The sequence below is a fragment of the Miniopterus natalensis genome, chromosome 2 (genome assembly GCF_054644295.1).
Source record: "Miniopterus natalensis isolate mMinNat1 chromosome 2, mMinNat1.hap1, whole genome shotgun sequence".
NCBI lineage: Eukaryota > Metazoa > Chordata > Mammalia > Chiroptera > Miniopteridae > Miniopterus > Miniopterus natalensis.
Window position 1 is genome coordinate 25,671,768 of NC_142082.1, and position 16,756 is coordinate 25,688,523.

Here is a 16,756-nt window from a genome sequence, read left to right on the forward strand (position 1 = left end):
CTTCCTGTCTGCTGACATAGGCCAGATGGTATGGAGGCGCTCCTAGCATCTTCAATAAATGTTTCCACTGCCTCAGAATTAGCAAATGGAACTAGCCCTAGACTATACCTCTGCCCTCACCAATGTTTCTGCCAAGTGATACTGTTCTACCTACAGTGGAGGTTGTCTAAATAGAAGGCTGCTGTTGTCTACCGTGTCCTATTGGACAAGGAACCCACATACCCAGAAAGTCGGGGCCATTGGTACTGGCTGTGAAGGACTATCAGCCTCAGAACCTCTCAGTGCTCACTGCAATATTCCAGAACCTCATTTTTAACAAGGGCTGTTACAGTGCTATATGTTCATTTAAATGTATCCTAGCATCGCGTTATTATTGAAAGAAATTCTGTTTTTAGCAGATGTCTTTCTTAAGTCCAGGTGCGACCTGGTATGCTGTGTGGCCCCTGTCCTGAGGGACAAGGGGGAAGCATGGTCCCAGTGGGGACGCTGTCACTCTCCAGGGCCTGGGGACAGTGAGATGGACTGCTTCCCTAACTCCTTGTTTCATCAAGATTCCTGGTTTACACATTCCACCTCCCCCCAGCCTCTTCGTATCTTTGAACGTTCTTACTGTGAATCGACAACGGGGCGTTTAAATACATGAAGCTGATGGCACCATCACGGGTGCCACTGCGAGGCTCTGCCCTCTGCTCACACACACTGCAGTCTGAAGTCTGGTCATTTGGAGAGCCCTTTGTTGAACACTGAGTTGTGAGAACACTTAATAATCTTTCACACTGGAGCCGGGTATGCTTTATTTCTTTACACTTCGCATTTTCTCAGCGTTCTATCATAAACACATTTTCTAACCCAAAAAATAAAACCATGATGGATGAATCTCAACATTATGCTAAGTAAAAGAAGCCAGACACAAAAGACCTCATAATGCATAACTCCATTTACTTAAAATTCTGGAAAAGACAACTATAAAGACAGAAAGCAGATAAGTGGTTGCCAGGGGTGCGGTGGGGAGAATGGAGCAGATGGGCAAAGCGGACTTTGGGTGACAGAAGTGTTCTCAAGCTGGTCTCTGGTGACCAGCAGTATCCCTTTACACAAGCTCGTCACACTGTGCACTGAACACGGGTAGATTCCGTGGTGTGTGAATTACATCTTAAAGCTCTAGAAGTGTGTGCCTTTCTTCGAGAACGCTGGGCAAAGATTCACTAGTGACAAGTCACTGCTTTGTGAGAGAGTGCTTGGGGGTGTCCTGGGTGCTGCCTACATATTCTGGATAAGCCTGCAGAGAGCGTCTGTCTGTCCTGACGCTGAAGGAAGCTGACACTTCCACGTGGCTCTTCAGAAGGCGCTGTGAGCTGCGGGGTCCAGAAAGGTTTTCTCATTGGTGCCACCTGCAGACAGAAAAGTAGTGCCTGGCCATTCGAGGAGGCTCTTGACAGCGACACAATGGCCAGAACGGAGGTCGGTGGGGTGGACTGAAGGCTGCTGCTGCCGGGAAGCAACAAAGGCTGGTCGCGCTCCGCAGCGGGAGGGCGGAGGGGCCGCCTCGGCAATGGAGAAGTTTCAGGCTGCGATGCTCCTGGGGAGCGTCGGGGATGCTCTCGGCTGCAGAAACTCCCGCAAGAACAGCGCTTCAGGCACGAAGATCCAGGAGGAGCTGCAGAAACTCGGGGGGCTGGACCACCTTGTGCTTTCACCCGAGAAATGGCCTGTGAGCGACAACACCATCATGCACATGGCGACGGCCAGGGCCCTCACCACAGGTAGGACTGGGCCACTGCCCCTCAGTGCCCTGCGCACTGGGGCCTTTCGGCCATGGTGTCACCCAATGCCACTGCGAAAAGCGGCAATTTAATATACACCAGGGTCCCTCAGCAAGTCGGACATGCCACAGATCATGTTTCTTATGTAGTCTTTTTGTATGACAATGTTATTTTACTCTGCTTATCTGCAGAGTCAGTTTCTTAAACAGTGAACTTTCGTTTGTCTGTAAAATGTTTACTAAACTGAGTCCTCTGTCTCTGAAGTTAAATTCAATTAAATGTCATTCTGGGGCTGTTTTGGGTGAGGGCTCAACTTTTCAACTTTTAAACCTTCTTCTGAATTTATTTCAAAAGAATATAAAGTAATGAGCCGTTTTTGACACTTGGGCAGATTAAGATAATGTTTTGGGGGGATTACTTCTAAATTCCAATGAACTGGGGTTAAAATGCCAGCTACCAAAATATGATTTGGCTTTGATAGTTGCTTCTACATAGATACGCCTTAAGAAAATGCTATAAAGTTGGGTGAATTTGGGGAATGGGGAGACCAAGTTTCTTGAAATATTCAAACAGGTTGATTTTAGGATCAATAAGTTTTTACTTTTACATAATTTCAGAGAAACAGACGTATAAATATGTAGCACGATTTTCCCACAAGTTACTTGCTCTTTAAAAACCTGTGTCATTAGTATATCGTTGCAAAATTAAAATCTGAGAGCGACCGTTAAGTCAATGAAATCTCACGTATGAGCTCACCTCGCCATGCCTTGCATCTGCTGTGAGCACGCTCGGTTTAGTCCTGCAGTCATGGTACAGGAATGTCATCTACTTTGTGACTGGTTCCTAAATAGCTAGGGACAGAGCTAAAGCACCCAAGATAAGATAAAGTGTCACCAAGTGTTGAAAATGGTGAAGTGTCTTTCTGAGTCTACACAGCTATGAATTCCAAATAGTTCCTGTCTGTGCTCAGGGAGCTCGCACGGGCTTTGTGTCAACAGTACTAAATAGCATTCCGGGAGCCCAGAGCGGTAAGGCCCACCCCCTGGAGCCTGCTGGAGAGCACGGCCGATGCGAAACCACCTCTTGTTTCAGCTGCGCGAGGCTGGTCCTTACGCTTAAACTTTGCTTCCTTCTTTGGTGACTGACTGATGCCGTGCACACGTGGTCACAGTCCCCATGTCCTCTCCGTGTTTGCCCTCACCTCCACGAGCACTTTGTAAGTTTCTGTGAATGGCAGAATCCACGACGTGTCCCTGTCCTGTGTGGTTACCCCTAGGACAGTACCCAGCACAGGTTGGGCACCTCTGACCATAACGTGCTCTCTCAGGCTAGATGGAGTCAAGTCCTTGTGGCAGAAATAGGCCCTGGTTTACCCTCAACGTGAAATGGATGCATTTAAGAGGACTGAAAACGTTTGGGGCATTGCTTTTGAGGACAGTGAGCTCCCTCTGCATGACCACAGCCACCAGCTGTGGGAAGCGTGTAGTTGCCACGCAGGGCAGCACCCTCCGGCTCACGGGTCAGGGGAGAAAATTCAAGAAGTGGGCTGCCTTGAATGGTACTCCTCTAAAAACCAAAGCAAGCATATATTTTTTTTCAATTCATAAAAATCTAAGTTGAAATTTCATTTACGTTTAGTTTTCAAACAGTTCATTTTTTTTTCTTCTTTTAATAAATTGTATCCTGTCGAAGGGGCCTCTGAACTAACTGATGTGGCACTAATTACGTGCCAGGCATTGTTCCAGCTTCACATGTAGCATCATCTAATCCTCACATCACCCCAAAGATTGACTTTATTATTACAGTTTTACAGATAAGGGAACCGACACACAGACAGGCTGGGTAACTGGCACAGTGCTACACAGCCAAGTGAGCATGAGATCAGGGACTGGAACCCAGGCAACCTGGTTCCAACTCCTATGTTCTTCCTTTTTTTTTAAATCCTCACCTGAGGATATTTTTTCCATTGCTTTTCAGAGAGAGTGGAAGGGAGAGAGAGACAGAGAGAGAGAGATGTGAGACAGACACATCAATTTGTTTCCTCCCACACACCCTCCAAACGAGGCTGGAGATCCAGCCTGCAACCGAGGTACATGCCCTTGACCGGAATCGAACCTGAGACCCTTCGGTCCCAAGCCCAACGCTCTGACCACTGAGCCAAACCGGCAAGGCTCCAATGCCTATGTTCTTAAGCACTGTCCCGACCACTTGAGGTTACTGGACATGCAGATATTTCGGGGATCCCAATGAACAGTGGTTTTTCAACATGTTTTCCAAAGAGAGGCAGTCAGACTTTCACAAAGTGGAACTACAATCTTGGCAGATTTAAGTAAGTTTCGCTAATAATAAGCCCATAAACCGTGCAGCTGTGTGGTCTGGTGAACCCCTGTCCTGCTATAGAGTGAGCATGACAAGTAAGGTAAGGTGCAGCCTGTGTGACGTCCTACTGTTGGGTGTGTCTCTGAAAAGGGCAGTATTAAACGAAAGCAGATACTGACCAGATAAAGGAAGTACCTAATTCCCCACAAGGTAGGTGGGTAATCCAATATACACAGTTTATGAGCAAAGAGCCCGCTCAACACCCATTTTCCAAAGGCCCCCTTGTGTGAGTGGTCCTGCGCCTGTCGCCCAAGGATGGCGTGGCCTCCCTTTAGGGGCTCTGGAGCACCACACTCCCAGTTCTCCACCACTTACTAGCCAAAAACCGTTTTCTCTCTCTCAGCCTTACTTCAGGATGACAATGCCTTGGCCATAGGGTTATGTGAGGATTAAATGGGACAGCGTAAGTTACATGGGAAGGTGGCTCATGGCAATATAGTTACTGTCGGTCTTTTTACCACGTCTTATGCATCTGAGGGTCAGCAGCTCCAGCTGTTGTGGCCAAGCAAGGTAGCCCTGTCACTGTTGCTGCAGGAGAGGAACGGGGGAGGGGTGTTCATTAGCCCACTGGGGACAGCAGCAAGTGCCACCTGTATGCCCATGGCCTGCAGGGTAACATGGGGCCTGACCCAAGTATGAGCAGATGAGGCCTGTCCAGACACAACTCTTTATTTCTCTTTCTCCATCAATATGTCCCTGATTACAATGTTCTGAAAAGTTGACATTTTTCTTACAAAGTGACTTGATATTGGTATTGTGACTTTTCTTTATCATGAGATTCGTTGGGAGATTTACAGGTGATTTTATAAGCCGGTTTGTTCTTTAGGCTGCTGGGTGGGTAAGACAGAGAAGAAATGAGTTGAGTAACCATGTTTCACAAAAGTAGAGAAATTCTGGAGAGAGGGTCTGAGGCTCTGCAGCTTTGAAAAATCTGTTTCTACTTTAAATTCTAACCAGAAACCAGCACAAGGCTTTTAGTTGCCATTTTGTTTTTAAGGCTTATTTTTTCCTTAAGAAAGGATGTGATTCCAGAATAAAAGGAGTTATTTTCGGGGACTCTGGAAGGGCAGGCTCATTAACGCTGTATTGAGTTAATCCAGGATTGAGTTAACCATGAAAGGCTGTAACTGATAGTGCTGGCGACAGAGCCTGAACAGATCCCAGTGGCTCACACCTTCCAGCTAGAGGTTAATTTTATTCTAGCAGGGCCGCCCTGGAACCCCCCTCCATGTGACCAGCAGGACTCATTCCTCCGCAACCAGGGTCTCGCACATCCTCTCTGTCCCCTACTCAGAACTGGGGTGATGCCGAGTAGAGAAGCGGTGGGCTGGGCCTCTTGGGACTCCCCTTGCTGTTAACAGATTGGAGAATGGCACAGATAGACTCAGGGCCACTCTTTCACCAGTTCCTATCTCCAAAGGGTCACTCTAGGATACTGGGGTGTCACCTGCTATGACCACTGCCAGGACCGAGGCTTTGTCCTGAGCAGGGAATGGTTTTCCAAGCGCACTTATGATCTTCCTCACCCTTCCGCGCTGGGCCTCTGGCTCTGAGGCAGCCTAATGAAGGCTCCGGTCAGGCTATGGAAGGTCAGTGGGTTTTCATGCCAACAGTGCTCCTCTGCCTCCTCTGAGCCCAGGGTGGAGAGGCAGTCACCACCACCCCACCCCCAAATACGGGGAATCCACCCCCAAAGAGAGGAGGGACAGTAGCTGGCTCCTCATGCCTGAAACAAAGTTTTAGCACAGACGAGTTTGGGGCTGTAAGAACTGCTTTGGCAGGCACCCCCATACTTGCCTGCCTCGCCTGGCATAGCAGCCCCTCCACCATTCCAGTCTTGCTCTCCAAGCACCTTAGGCCCCAATTTTAAAGGGTGTGTGGCCTTTACCCACCATACCGTGGATTAATTTAGTGGCAGAAATGCTCAGGCTTTGGAATCAAAATCCATTTATCAGCCCTGGTCTTGGGCAAGTCCCATGACCTCCCTGGGCCATATCTGGAAAAATAACAGAGCCTGACAATGTCATGGGAGGACTGCATGAGATCATTTACGGAGTCATGCTGGGCAGACAGCAGGTGGTCCATGGCATCGGCCTCTCTGTCCTTGTGCCCTGTGATCTTCTAGGGGCTTGAGGCCACACTTGTTCCCAGAACACCTTCACGCAGTGAGTGGCAGTTTGGGACAACACCTGAGAAGGACTGGCCGCTTTATTGGTGCAAGAAGAAGAGAATTGAGGATGGGAGAGACTCGCTCCCTGTGCCTTAGACATGGGTCCTTAAAACCCCATGGAACAGGCAAATTTCAGTCGAACTTGTCCTCACATGGACAGAACTGTGAGCAGCATATGAGCATCATGGGTTTTTCCTAGATTCTCATGTGTAACTAGAATAATAGGCACAGCCACAAACTCTGACATCTGAAATGTGGGTGAAACCTAACGTGTCCACACGTCAGGTTTCTCTGGGTAGCCCAGGCAGTGTGAGATGGGTCCTTAAAATTGTCCTTCTCACCCAGCCGGGCGTGGCTCAGCGGTTGAGCGTCGACCTAGGATCCAGGCGATCAGGGTTCGATTCCCGGTCAGGGCACATGCCCAGGTTGCAGGCTGCAGCCGATCAATGACTCTCTCATCATTGATGTTTCTACCTCTCTCTCTCCCTCTCCTTTCCTCTCTCTGAAATCAATAAAGATATGTTAAAAAAAAAAAAAATTGTCCTTCTCTTCCACTGACTTGGAAAATTGATGCTTGCTGTCCCTTCTGTTGTCACTGTTGTGCTGGGGTTTACGTGGTAGACGCGCCTCTCACTCTCTCTGACCCTGCTGTCCCCTTCCCTCCCAGACTACTGGTGCCTGGACGACCTGTACAGGGAGATGGTGAAGTGCTACGTGGAAGTCCTCGAGAAGCTTCCAGAACATCGAGCAGACCCCGCTACCATTGAAGGCTGCTCACAGCTGAAGCCGGATAACTACCTCCTTGCCTGGCACACACCTTTCAACGAGAAGGGTGAGGGAAGGCCTGCTTCTCCCACTAAAGCCGCACCCTAGGGAACCGCCCCTGGGTGCTGGCCCATCTGCCTTCCCACTAGCCGGCCACCTTGCAGTTTTGCGTGAGTTGAGAGGGATTCGCCAGGGTTTGTAGGGCAGTGTGCCGCCTGGAAGGCCAGCTTGCTGCATGGGCGTCTATTTAGAGGATGCCAGCTTCCCTGGCAGATTTGTCACCAATCCCTGGTTTATTTTAAGAAATATTTTCCACTGCTTTCCCTTTAAGTTTGTAATTTTTTGTTCTTTTTGCCAAACATCAAGGGAAACATACACTACCTGCATACGTGTCTGTCTCCACAAAGATTTCATGTGCTTATGGGTGATGTAGTTAGGTAGCCACAGTTTCTGCCTCCAGGGCTTCTGGACCTGCCCCCTCTGGGTTTATATTGAAGGTGGGGCCTACCCCCTTCTGGGTTTATACTGAAGGATGGCATCCAATCAAATAATAAAGAGAAAAATCAATAAATCAAAACTGATGAAACCTGACAGACGTTAGATTTATCAGACAAGATACAAAATAGCATATATTCTATACTTTCAAAAAGTTAGCTAGAGACGAGGAGGTATAAAAAAAGACCTAAGTTGCCTTTCTAGAGAAAAACACTACAGTGTCTGAGTTTAAAAATACATAGGCTGAGATGAACAGTTTAGGCATTTCAGAAGAAAAGATTAGTGAGTTTGAAGAAACTATCCAGTAGAAGCATATTATGAGCAATCCCGCATGCCATCAAAAATTCTGTTTTTGCCCGGCCAGGCGTGGCTCAGCGGTTGAGCGTCGACCTAGGATCCAGGCGATCGGGGTTCGATTCCCGGTCAGGGCACATGCCCGGGTTGTGGGCTCGATCAATGACTCTCTCATCATTGATGTTTCTATCTCTCTCTCTCTCTCCTTTCCTCTCTCTGAAATCAATAAATATATATTTTTTTAAATCTGTTTTTAATGGCTAAATAACATTCCAACATATGGCTGTGTTGCAATTTATTTAATCTCTTTTCTTTGTCAGGCATTTGGATGATTTGCCTATTTTTCTCTCATTTAAATTACACTATGATAAACATGTTAGTACATGAATTTTTATACATTTTTTAGATTATTTTTGAAAACCAGATTGCCAGAAGTGGGATTATCAGAGCGAAAGTCTAAAATGAGGCATTTCGCGTTCCATGCAGGTTCGGGATTTGGAGCTGCCACCAAGGCCATGTGCATCGGCATGCGGTACTGGCGGCCGGAGCGGCTGGAGACCCTGATCGAAGTCAGCATCGAGTGCGGCAGGATGACGCACAACCACCCCACAGGTAACACGGCGCCCGAGCAGGTGCTGTCGTGTGCTTCTCGGCCTAGCGGACCAGACTGGAATCTTAGGTGATCGCATCCACTGTTTGTTGGCAGACTTGGGTTTTTAAATCTTCAGTTCTGCTTAAATTCTGTTTTCAACCTAAAAACGGGACTGGCGATACTGTGGTGATTTTGGAGAGAGTGGGAAAAGCACCCGTTATCCAAACAAAGCTGAGATCTGGGACAGGAGCTTGCATTTATGTTTTGTTGCCAAGACAGAAGTCAGCCCGGTGGCCAGGAGTCCTTTGGGGCTGCAAGCTGCCCCTAGGGCCAAGGCTCGTTGGCTGTGTGAGCTAGACCGAGTTGCTTAATGACCTGTGCCTCCATTTCCTCATCTGTGACAGGGATGATTATGGTGATAGGAACCCTGCCCACTTATTGGGGGCAGGGGGTGATAAAGTGGGTGGAATAATAAAACCTCTTAGCACATGCTCACCACATGGTATGCACAGTGGAGCCAGTTTCATCCCGGGATCCCCCACCACATGTCCCTCACACAGGGGGAGGGCAGGTGGGGTGGCCCCAGAGCCTGAATGTGAGATGTGACTTAGAAAGGCAGCCAGCTCCTAATTTTTAAAAAAGAAGAATGACTTGGAACTCTTGTACCTGTGACCAGCCCTTAATCATGGCTATGGTGGTGACGTGCTCCAGCCCCACCCACCCAGAGGTCCAGAGGCAGCCAGCTGCTCTCTGGCGACTGTTCTCCTTTTCAAGGTCGCCTTTAGGGGCTACCCTGTGTCTGCCTGGAGAGTACTCTTTTGTGGGTGCGAACTGTAGAGGGCGATGTAACCTCTGATGAGTAGATGTGACAAAATATGCTGATGAGTTCATCAAACGTGGTGACAGGCCAAGCCATGACTTCCACAAATAAGTTCATTAGATCTTTAAAATTCATGCAGAAAGGCATATAATTCAACCAGTTGGCAACATCTTGGATGGTTGAAAAGGCGTTAGTGCCGGACACTTGGTAACTAACTGATTCAATTAGAAATGAGTTAAACATAAAAAACCCTTCAAACATGAAAATGTTGAACATTTGGAAACAATATGATGAGTACAAGAATCTGGGTTGAGAATTTAAATGTCTAAATGTCTAAAACATTGGCTAATATTTTATCCACTCATTATTAAAGAAGTGTTGTTCCCCATGTTTAATAGCTAAGTCATTTCTATATTTCTAGGATGATGACTGAAAATGTTTTAAGGGTTTGACTGTACACAATTAACACCAGGATGTGCATTTTAAGTCCACTCTCTTTTTCAATTTTTGAACCACCTTTGACAGCAAGTATCATAATTTTATTACAGTGTGCATTATCCTGTACTCTGGAGCAGAAACACTCCATGGGGGGGTGGAGAGACGGCGAGTGGTCAGGACAGTAACTGAACCCTGGGTTTGAGAATGAAATGATCCCTAATTGATGCCTCTAGGAGTGGCCAAAGAGCCACCAAGAGTGTCTCAGCGAAACTGCAGTGCCCTTCCTCCAGTGGGCACAGTCTTTGTGTGGCTGTTACTGTGAGCCAGACCTGGCCAGCACTCATTTGTGTTAGAAACGTCTGTCCTCACAACAGCCCTTGAAAGATAAATATTGTACCTCTTTGTGCAGAGAAGAAACCAAAGGTCAAAATGTATGAAGCTATTGCCCATGGTCCTAGGACTGTTAACACTCAGCCAGCATCTCAGAGCAGGGGTGTGGCCCAGGTGCCATTGTTGTCCCTCTCTCTCCACTGCCCTCCAGGCTTCCTGGGTGCCCTAAGCACAGCCCTGTTTGCATCTTACGCCATACAAGGAAAGCCCCTGGAGCAGTGGGGGAGAGACATGATGAAGGCGGTCCCACTGGCTGAAGAGTATTGTAAGAAGACCATCCGGCACTTGGCAGGTGAGCCTGGCCTCCTTTCCTGTCACACTTGCACCGGCACCTGGAGTTTATCTCAATTCATATTCAGAGCAAATTTGGACAGACCTGGCTCCCAAAGAAGTCGAGGTCCATTTGTCCCCCAGTAAGGTCCATGTGAGCAGGCGGATCCCACAAAGAAAGCCTGAGTATTGCCTGGCCACGGGGTAACACCTACTCAAGAGGGCCCCAGGTGTGCAAGGAGATTCACAGAGGTGCCAGGAAGAGTGGGGTGCATACAGCAGGTCCTTGAATTATGTGTTTCATTCAATGTCATTTTGTGAAAACATTGATAAGGAATTTAACTCTTGTGTATATCAGTTAGCCTATGGTAAAATTGGTTTTCTTGTGTATCATTTCGCTTAAAGTCACAGGACCTATTAGAGATGTTAAGTGAGAACTTACTGTACTTAGATTTAATTTTCCAAATTGTCCTTAAGTAGCCCATTTCTCAGAAAGGAAGGAGGGACGCGGACACTGCTCCAGGGATGTAATGGACAGCTGTGCCTAACCCAGGAGACTTAAGTCTCCCACAAGAAGGCCAGACAGAGGTCTGTGCCCACTGATGACGTTAAGTCCCAGGAAGCTCCATCTGTCCCAGTTGACTCATTAAATGCTTCACTCTTTTTGGCCATGAGTGAGGTCAACCCAGCCAAAAGCAGCCAACCCAGCAAAGGTCCTAAGGGATCACGGTGCTGCTGATGTTTTGGCTGAGCAGTGGAGGGACTTCTGAGCTCCTCTCAGCCTGCACTCCTTTCTCCCTGGGATCCCAAAGGAGAGCAGGCATAGGACCAGGCAATCCATGGCGTTCTCCTCAGGCAGCTGACCCACAGAAGGTCACGGGCTGCATGAGGAACACAGACAGCTTCATGTGTCCTTTGATATTCTTAAATTGTGGAGGAGAATTTCTAGACTAAATTACCCAATTTGTTTGGGAGATGAACGATTTGAATGTAGGAGCAGGATTGTTGATTTTTCAGAATAGCCTGAGGCTGGAGCCTTGAAACACAAAATCAACAAATCACTTTACTATCACCCTCCAAGCCACTGGGACTATATTCTTGAAGGCCACGTGGGAAGCTTCTAGAACAACTTTTTAAGGAGACTTGTGCATTTATACCTGCCTGGACCTAGTGCTGGGAAACACTCCGCAAGGTCCCTGTTCCAGTGAGAACTGAGAAGCCTCCACGTTCACAGCAAACTTACGTGTCCCTCAGTAGTCATCCCTCTATAAACTTAATTATAGAACACAGGTGGCAGCACCACACTGTTTATTTTCATCTGGTTTAAGTCATTGTTATCCTTGGGTTCTCTCCAGCCCTGGGGAGGCTGGTCTGTGGTCATTGGGTTAGTCATCTCCCTCGCCCCAGTAGGGTCACCTTAGCCCATCTGAAAGAGACAAGTAAATAACATGAGTGTATGAAACTACAGTCATTGCATTATTCACATTATATTAATAAACATTTACCCAGAACTCTAGGATCAAAAGGGTTCCCCCAGTGTTTTCTGAAAAACAAACAGTCAAAGATGTTCCATGAACAAAAACGAGGAGGAGAGTCATGGTCAGATAATTTTGAGACTTTATTCTTTCTGTTTAATTTTTTTTTTTTTTAATATATCTTTATTGATTTCAGGGAGAGGGAGAGAGTTAGAAACATCAATGATGAGAGGGTCACTGATCGGCTGCCTCCTGCACGCCCCCTGCTGGGGACTGAGCCTGCAACCTGGCATGTGCCCTGATCGCGAATCAAACCACAATCTACTGGATCATAGGTCGATGCTCAGCCACTGAGCCATGCTGGCCAGGCATCTTTCTGTTTAATTTTAAATTTGTTTAATCTGGAGTTTTATGAAACCATTTTTTAACTTTATTATATTTAAAATGTTTAATTTGTCAATTACAGTTGACAGTCAATATTATTTTGTATTAGTTTCAGGTGTACAGCATAGTGGTTAGACATTTATATAATTTATGAAGTGGCTTCCCCGCCTTAAGTCTAGTACCCACTTGGCACCATACATCGTTATTACAATATTATTAACTATATTCCCTACATTGCACTTTACATCCTTGTGACTATTTTGTAACTATCCCTTTGTACTTCTTTTTTCTTTTCCATTACCTAAAATTGTCCAGAAATTTTTCTGTAGAACAGCCCTAGGAAATACTCTTGCAGGGCCTTCTGCTTAGTCTAAGGCAGCATCCTCCCGCAGTAAGGACAACCAGCAAATCGGTTGCATGCTTTTGTGTTTGAACATCTGCTTCCAAAGCTGATTGGTCATTTGCTTGGGAGAGAGGCTATGTCTGAGTTTGCACCCACACCCAGCATGAGCTCTCTGTTAGAATTACAGGTCTCTGCAGGGCTAATGGGATCTGTGAATTCTGGTCCCTGCCTTGTTGCTTCTGTCTTTCCCTTTCAATGCTATTTCACTGAAATAAACCTTAAATGGGCCTCACCTTTACTTTTGTAAAACAGAGTCAGGCCATCATTTCCGAGGGCCTGCGATTCCCTCGGCAGCCTGGAATGCCCTACTAGGACCCACTCCAGGCACCTCCCACTGTCCCTGTGGTTAGAAGGGCAGGGGAACACGGCTTCCCTCTGCAACCAGTGACCACCTAGCCCATCTCTGGTCACCACTTCATTCCCCAGCTCCCCAACCATAAGCAGGCACAGCAGAATCTGTGTTTCCTCTTGAGTCAGATGATTCCCTCCGGCTCACTGGCCACTTAGTCACTCTACTCAGTTGACATTGTGGGCCACCAATGGAGCCATGGTCCTGCCTGCTATCAAGGAGGACAAGGTCAAGTGTGCTAACGCAGCACACTTTGTTGAGGGACCACGAAGCCCTTGCGACCTCCTGGGTGCTCTGAAAACTCAGAACCCCATCTCCTTTCCTCTACCAGCAAGTGTAGCTGCTGCTCCAGGCTCATTTCTGAGTCAATGTTTTTTTCGCAAAATGACCTCAGAAAATTTGATTCAATACCTCTGGAGTTTGGATGTCAAGCTGGTAATTAGGGATAGTAAAATATCCTCTCTCCCTACCTTGCAGGCAGACTTAAATTGATATACAAGTTCAGAATTGTCAAAGAATGTGCTTAAAAATACTGCAATGGCTAGTTTCATTTCAGAATTGCTTTGTCTGCCATTTCCATCTTCCTTACTACAAGCATATTTGAATGTCCAGAGCAACCACCAAGGCCAGGTGCCAGGTTCTTCCCCTGTCCCCTTGTCCCCCTGTGGATAAAGAGCATTGCCCTCTGCCTTCTGTACTCTCCCACTCGCTGCTCACACGTTCCTGAGCCCAGCCCCTCAGCCCGGTGCCCCACTCATGCTGGACTCCCACACCCCAGCAGTGCCCCTTACATCCTGCCACCCTGTTCTCTGCATTTAGAGTACCAGGAGCACTGGTTTTACTTCGAAGCTAAATGGCAGTTTTACTTGGAGGAGAGAAAACTCAGTGATGATGCCGAGAGTAAAGCCGCCTTTCCTGACCACTATGATGCGGAGGAGAGGGACAAGGTGAGCCTCGTTGTGCCCAAGATGGCAGCAGGGGACCAGGAGCTTTCAGGGTCCCACTGCCCACAGGGGTCCATGCCAAGAAGCCACCTGCTCCCCAACTGTGTGATTACCATCCCAGACCCATGTCTAGTGGGGCTGCCCTGAGCAGGACAGATGGGCTGAGGGAGCTCATGTGGGAGGGACCGGGGAAGGCCTTGTTGTCCCTTTGCCTTACCCAGACCGAATGTCACCACAGAGTGGCTTCCCGGATGTGGTGTCATAACAGCCTGTCACAGCACTCTCTGCCCCTTTGCCCAGCTCTATTTCCCCTCATAGACTTTGTGGCTACCCAACACACTGTCATGTGCTTGCTGATCTGCGTAATGCCTGTCCCCAAATGGCTGCAATGTAGGAGCCATGAGAAGTGAGCCTTTCTTGCTCATGTCCACCCTCAGCCCTGGGGCATCCCCTGGCACATGGGTGGTATTCCACGAGTGCGCAGCGAGTACACACGGGTGGTATTCCAGGAGTGCGCAGCGAGCACCTGAACAGTTAATCCACTGGGTGGACCCAGGGAACTCATGTCCTGATGCACACTGACACAGTTCTGCTTTGGGCCCCTGCCTCTGACCCCTGGCTCTTTCTTCAGACCTACAAGAAATGGAGCTCAGAAGGTCGAGGGGGACGACGGGGCCATGATGCTCCCATGATTGCCTATGACGCTCTCTTAGGAGCCAGGAATAACTGGACAGAGCTCTGCCGCCGGGCCATGTTTCATGGAGGTGAGATTTTCTTCTTTAATGGCCTTGGACTTCCAGAAGGACAGCATCCCTTTATTGTCCCAAAGCATTCTGTCAGGATGTCCAAGGCTTCAGGCATGAAGGACTCCAAGGATGTGGGTCCTTCTCTGGCCAGGGCACTGGCTCCAACGTACTTGTGCACGGATATCACAGGCTGCAGGCAAGTTGCTGCGCTGCCTCAGTGGCCCTGTGGGTCTGAGCTTGGAGCGAATGTGGTGTTCGGGGTTGCTGGGGCACAGGGCTCCTCTCCCTCATGGCTGCTGGGGGAAGAGTCCACGGAGTCCACTGGTGCAGGCCATGCAGAGTTCTGACCACTGCAATCACCATCATCTCATCTATCACCTCTGCAGACTCTGCACTCACAGAGAGGTTGCACTTTAGACTCTGTCCCCATGGGAGGTGGTCTCCCTGAGCACCCAGCCCAGGGGACAACAAAGGCATCTGCACACATTGTGTGTTGTCAGAGTGTTTGGGAGAGGGCAGGAAGGGAAACACCTGTCCTCTTAATTGGGGACTGCAAAAGCCACCCAGGGCCCATGGGGCAGCCCAGAGTAAAACTGGTGTTTGGCATGAGGAAAAAGCAAGAGGCTGAGAAAGCCCTGGCTGTGCCTGCTGTAGAGCCATCAGCCCAATAGAGTCTAAGACCGGCCCATGGCAAGGAAGCCCTGGTTAGTGTCAAGTTCACGGTAATGTGCCCCTTGCCACTCTGCCTGTGGGATCCCTGAGGACCTGTGTTTCCATTCCAGGTGAGAGTGGGGCCACAGGGGCCATCGCGGGCTGCCTGTTCGGACTGCTCCATGGCCTGGACGCTGTTCCCAAAAGCCTGTACCAGGATCTGGAGCACAAGGAGGAGCTGCTGCACCTGGGCGAAGCTCTTCACCGCCTGTCCACAGAGGAGAAGTAAAGCCATTACCCTTGCCAGGGAGCCCACTCCAGCTCTGGGTGCCCCAGGGGATTCCACATGCAGCTCACCCTACTCTCAGCTCGCTGAGATCCACGCCTAATTGACCATGCTTATAAAATACATTGTTTGTCCGACAAGAATATTTTTCCTATCCTGACCCAAATTTGGTGCATTATTGAGGTCACACTGGATTTGCTACCCTCAAATCTCCACATACAGTGGCCACATACAGTCTCGTGGACAACTGGTGTATTTTATTCTGTTGCATAACTAATGCTGTTGGCTCACTCACTTCAACTAACCACAGCGGCTCTGCTCAGAAGGGCCTCTTCCATCTGCAGAACCTTCCATTGCGGTTTCTAGCTCTGAGACATGCCAACCTGCCCCCCCCAGCCACGCCAGTCCTTCATGAGCACGCGCTGCACTCACATTGTCACTGCCGAGTGTCCCCATCAGCGGGACAGTCAGTATCAGTGCCTGCAGGCTGCAGCAAAAAGCACTGCGGTTAACCTGCCACCGTACGTTTTTAATCACACTAGATCTTTAAAACCAAACTTTTGGGAGAACTGAGTGAGGAAACCAGGCAATAAAGCTCTCATGCCGGCACCCGCATCTTTCTTCTCTGTGGTCTGCAGCTGTCACACTTGCGTGGGTCAGGTCCACATTGCAGAGAGGGCCTGAGGCCTGCTCCACCCGGGTTCGCTGATAAGGAAACAGAGCTGCTCCCTGTGGCCGATGTTTCTCTCTCTGAGAATCTTGAAAAGGAGAACACTTGCTCTTGTTAAAAATAACCTTGGACACTATTTTTTGAAGTAGCATCTGGTGTGAATAAAACAGCCGTTGGTGACTGATGTTTAACATGGTGCTTTGGCGGCTTAGCTGGGGCCTGTCTTATTGATGGTAACATTCTTTTCATTGAAAGCTTACCTCCGAGCACAGCCAGCTGTGGTGCCCAGAGCCCTTGGGATGCCAGTCCTCGGGGATGATTGCTCGCAGCCTCGCAGGCATTGAGGCTTCCTGGGACCACCTGGTCCCCCCGACCCAGGCACCCTTACTCCCCTTCCTGGTCACCCTGGTGTCCTGGGCTGTGGGAACAAGACAGGACATGGAATACATCACTGGAGTACATCACTTTCCAT

The 16,756-nt window shown here is 48.6% G+C and overlaps 1 protein-coding gene across 1 annotated transcript in view; it reads left to right on the forward strand.

The window, feature by feature from the left end:
* The first annotated feature begins 1,552 nt into the window (after window positions 1-1,552).
* The window catches only part of ADPRHL1 (ADP-ribosylhydrolase like 1), a 29,075-nt gene continuing 13,871 nt past the window's right edge, over window positions 1,553-16,756 (forward strand). The window contains exons 1-7 of the mRNA XM_016212874.2: window positions 1,553-1,763; window positions 6,980-7,144; window positions 8,353-8,478; window positions 10,258-10,398; window positions 13,807-13,934; window positions 14,563-14,695; window positions 15,460-15,613. Coding sequence (XP_016068360.2) covers window positions 1,553-1,763; window positions 6,980-7,144; window positions 8,353-8,478; window positions 10,258-10,398; window positions 13,807-13,934; window positions 14,563-14,695; window positions 15,460-15,613 — 1,058 coding nt within the window. The remainder of the gene's footprint in view (window positions 1,764-6,979; window positions 7,145-8,352; window positions 8,479-10,257; window positions 10,399-13,806; window positions 13,935-14,562; window positions 14,696-15,459; window positions 15,614-16,756) is intronic.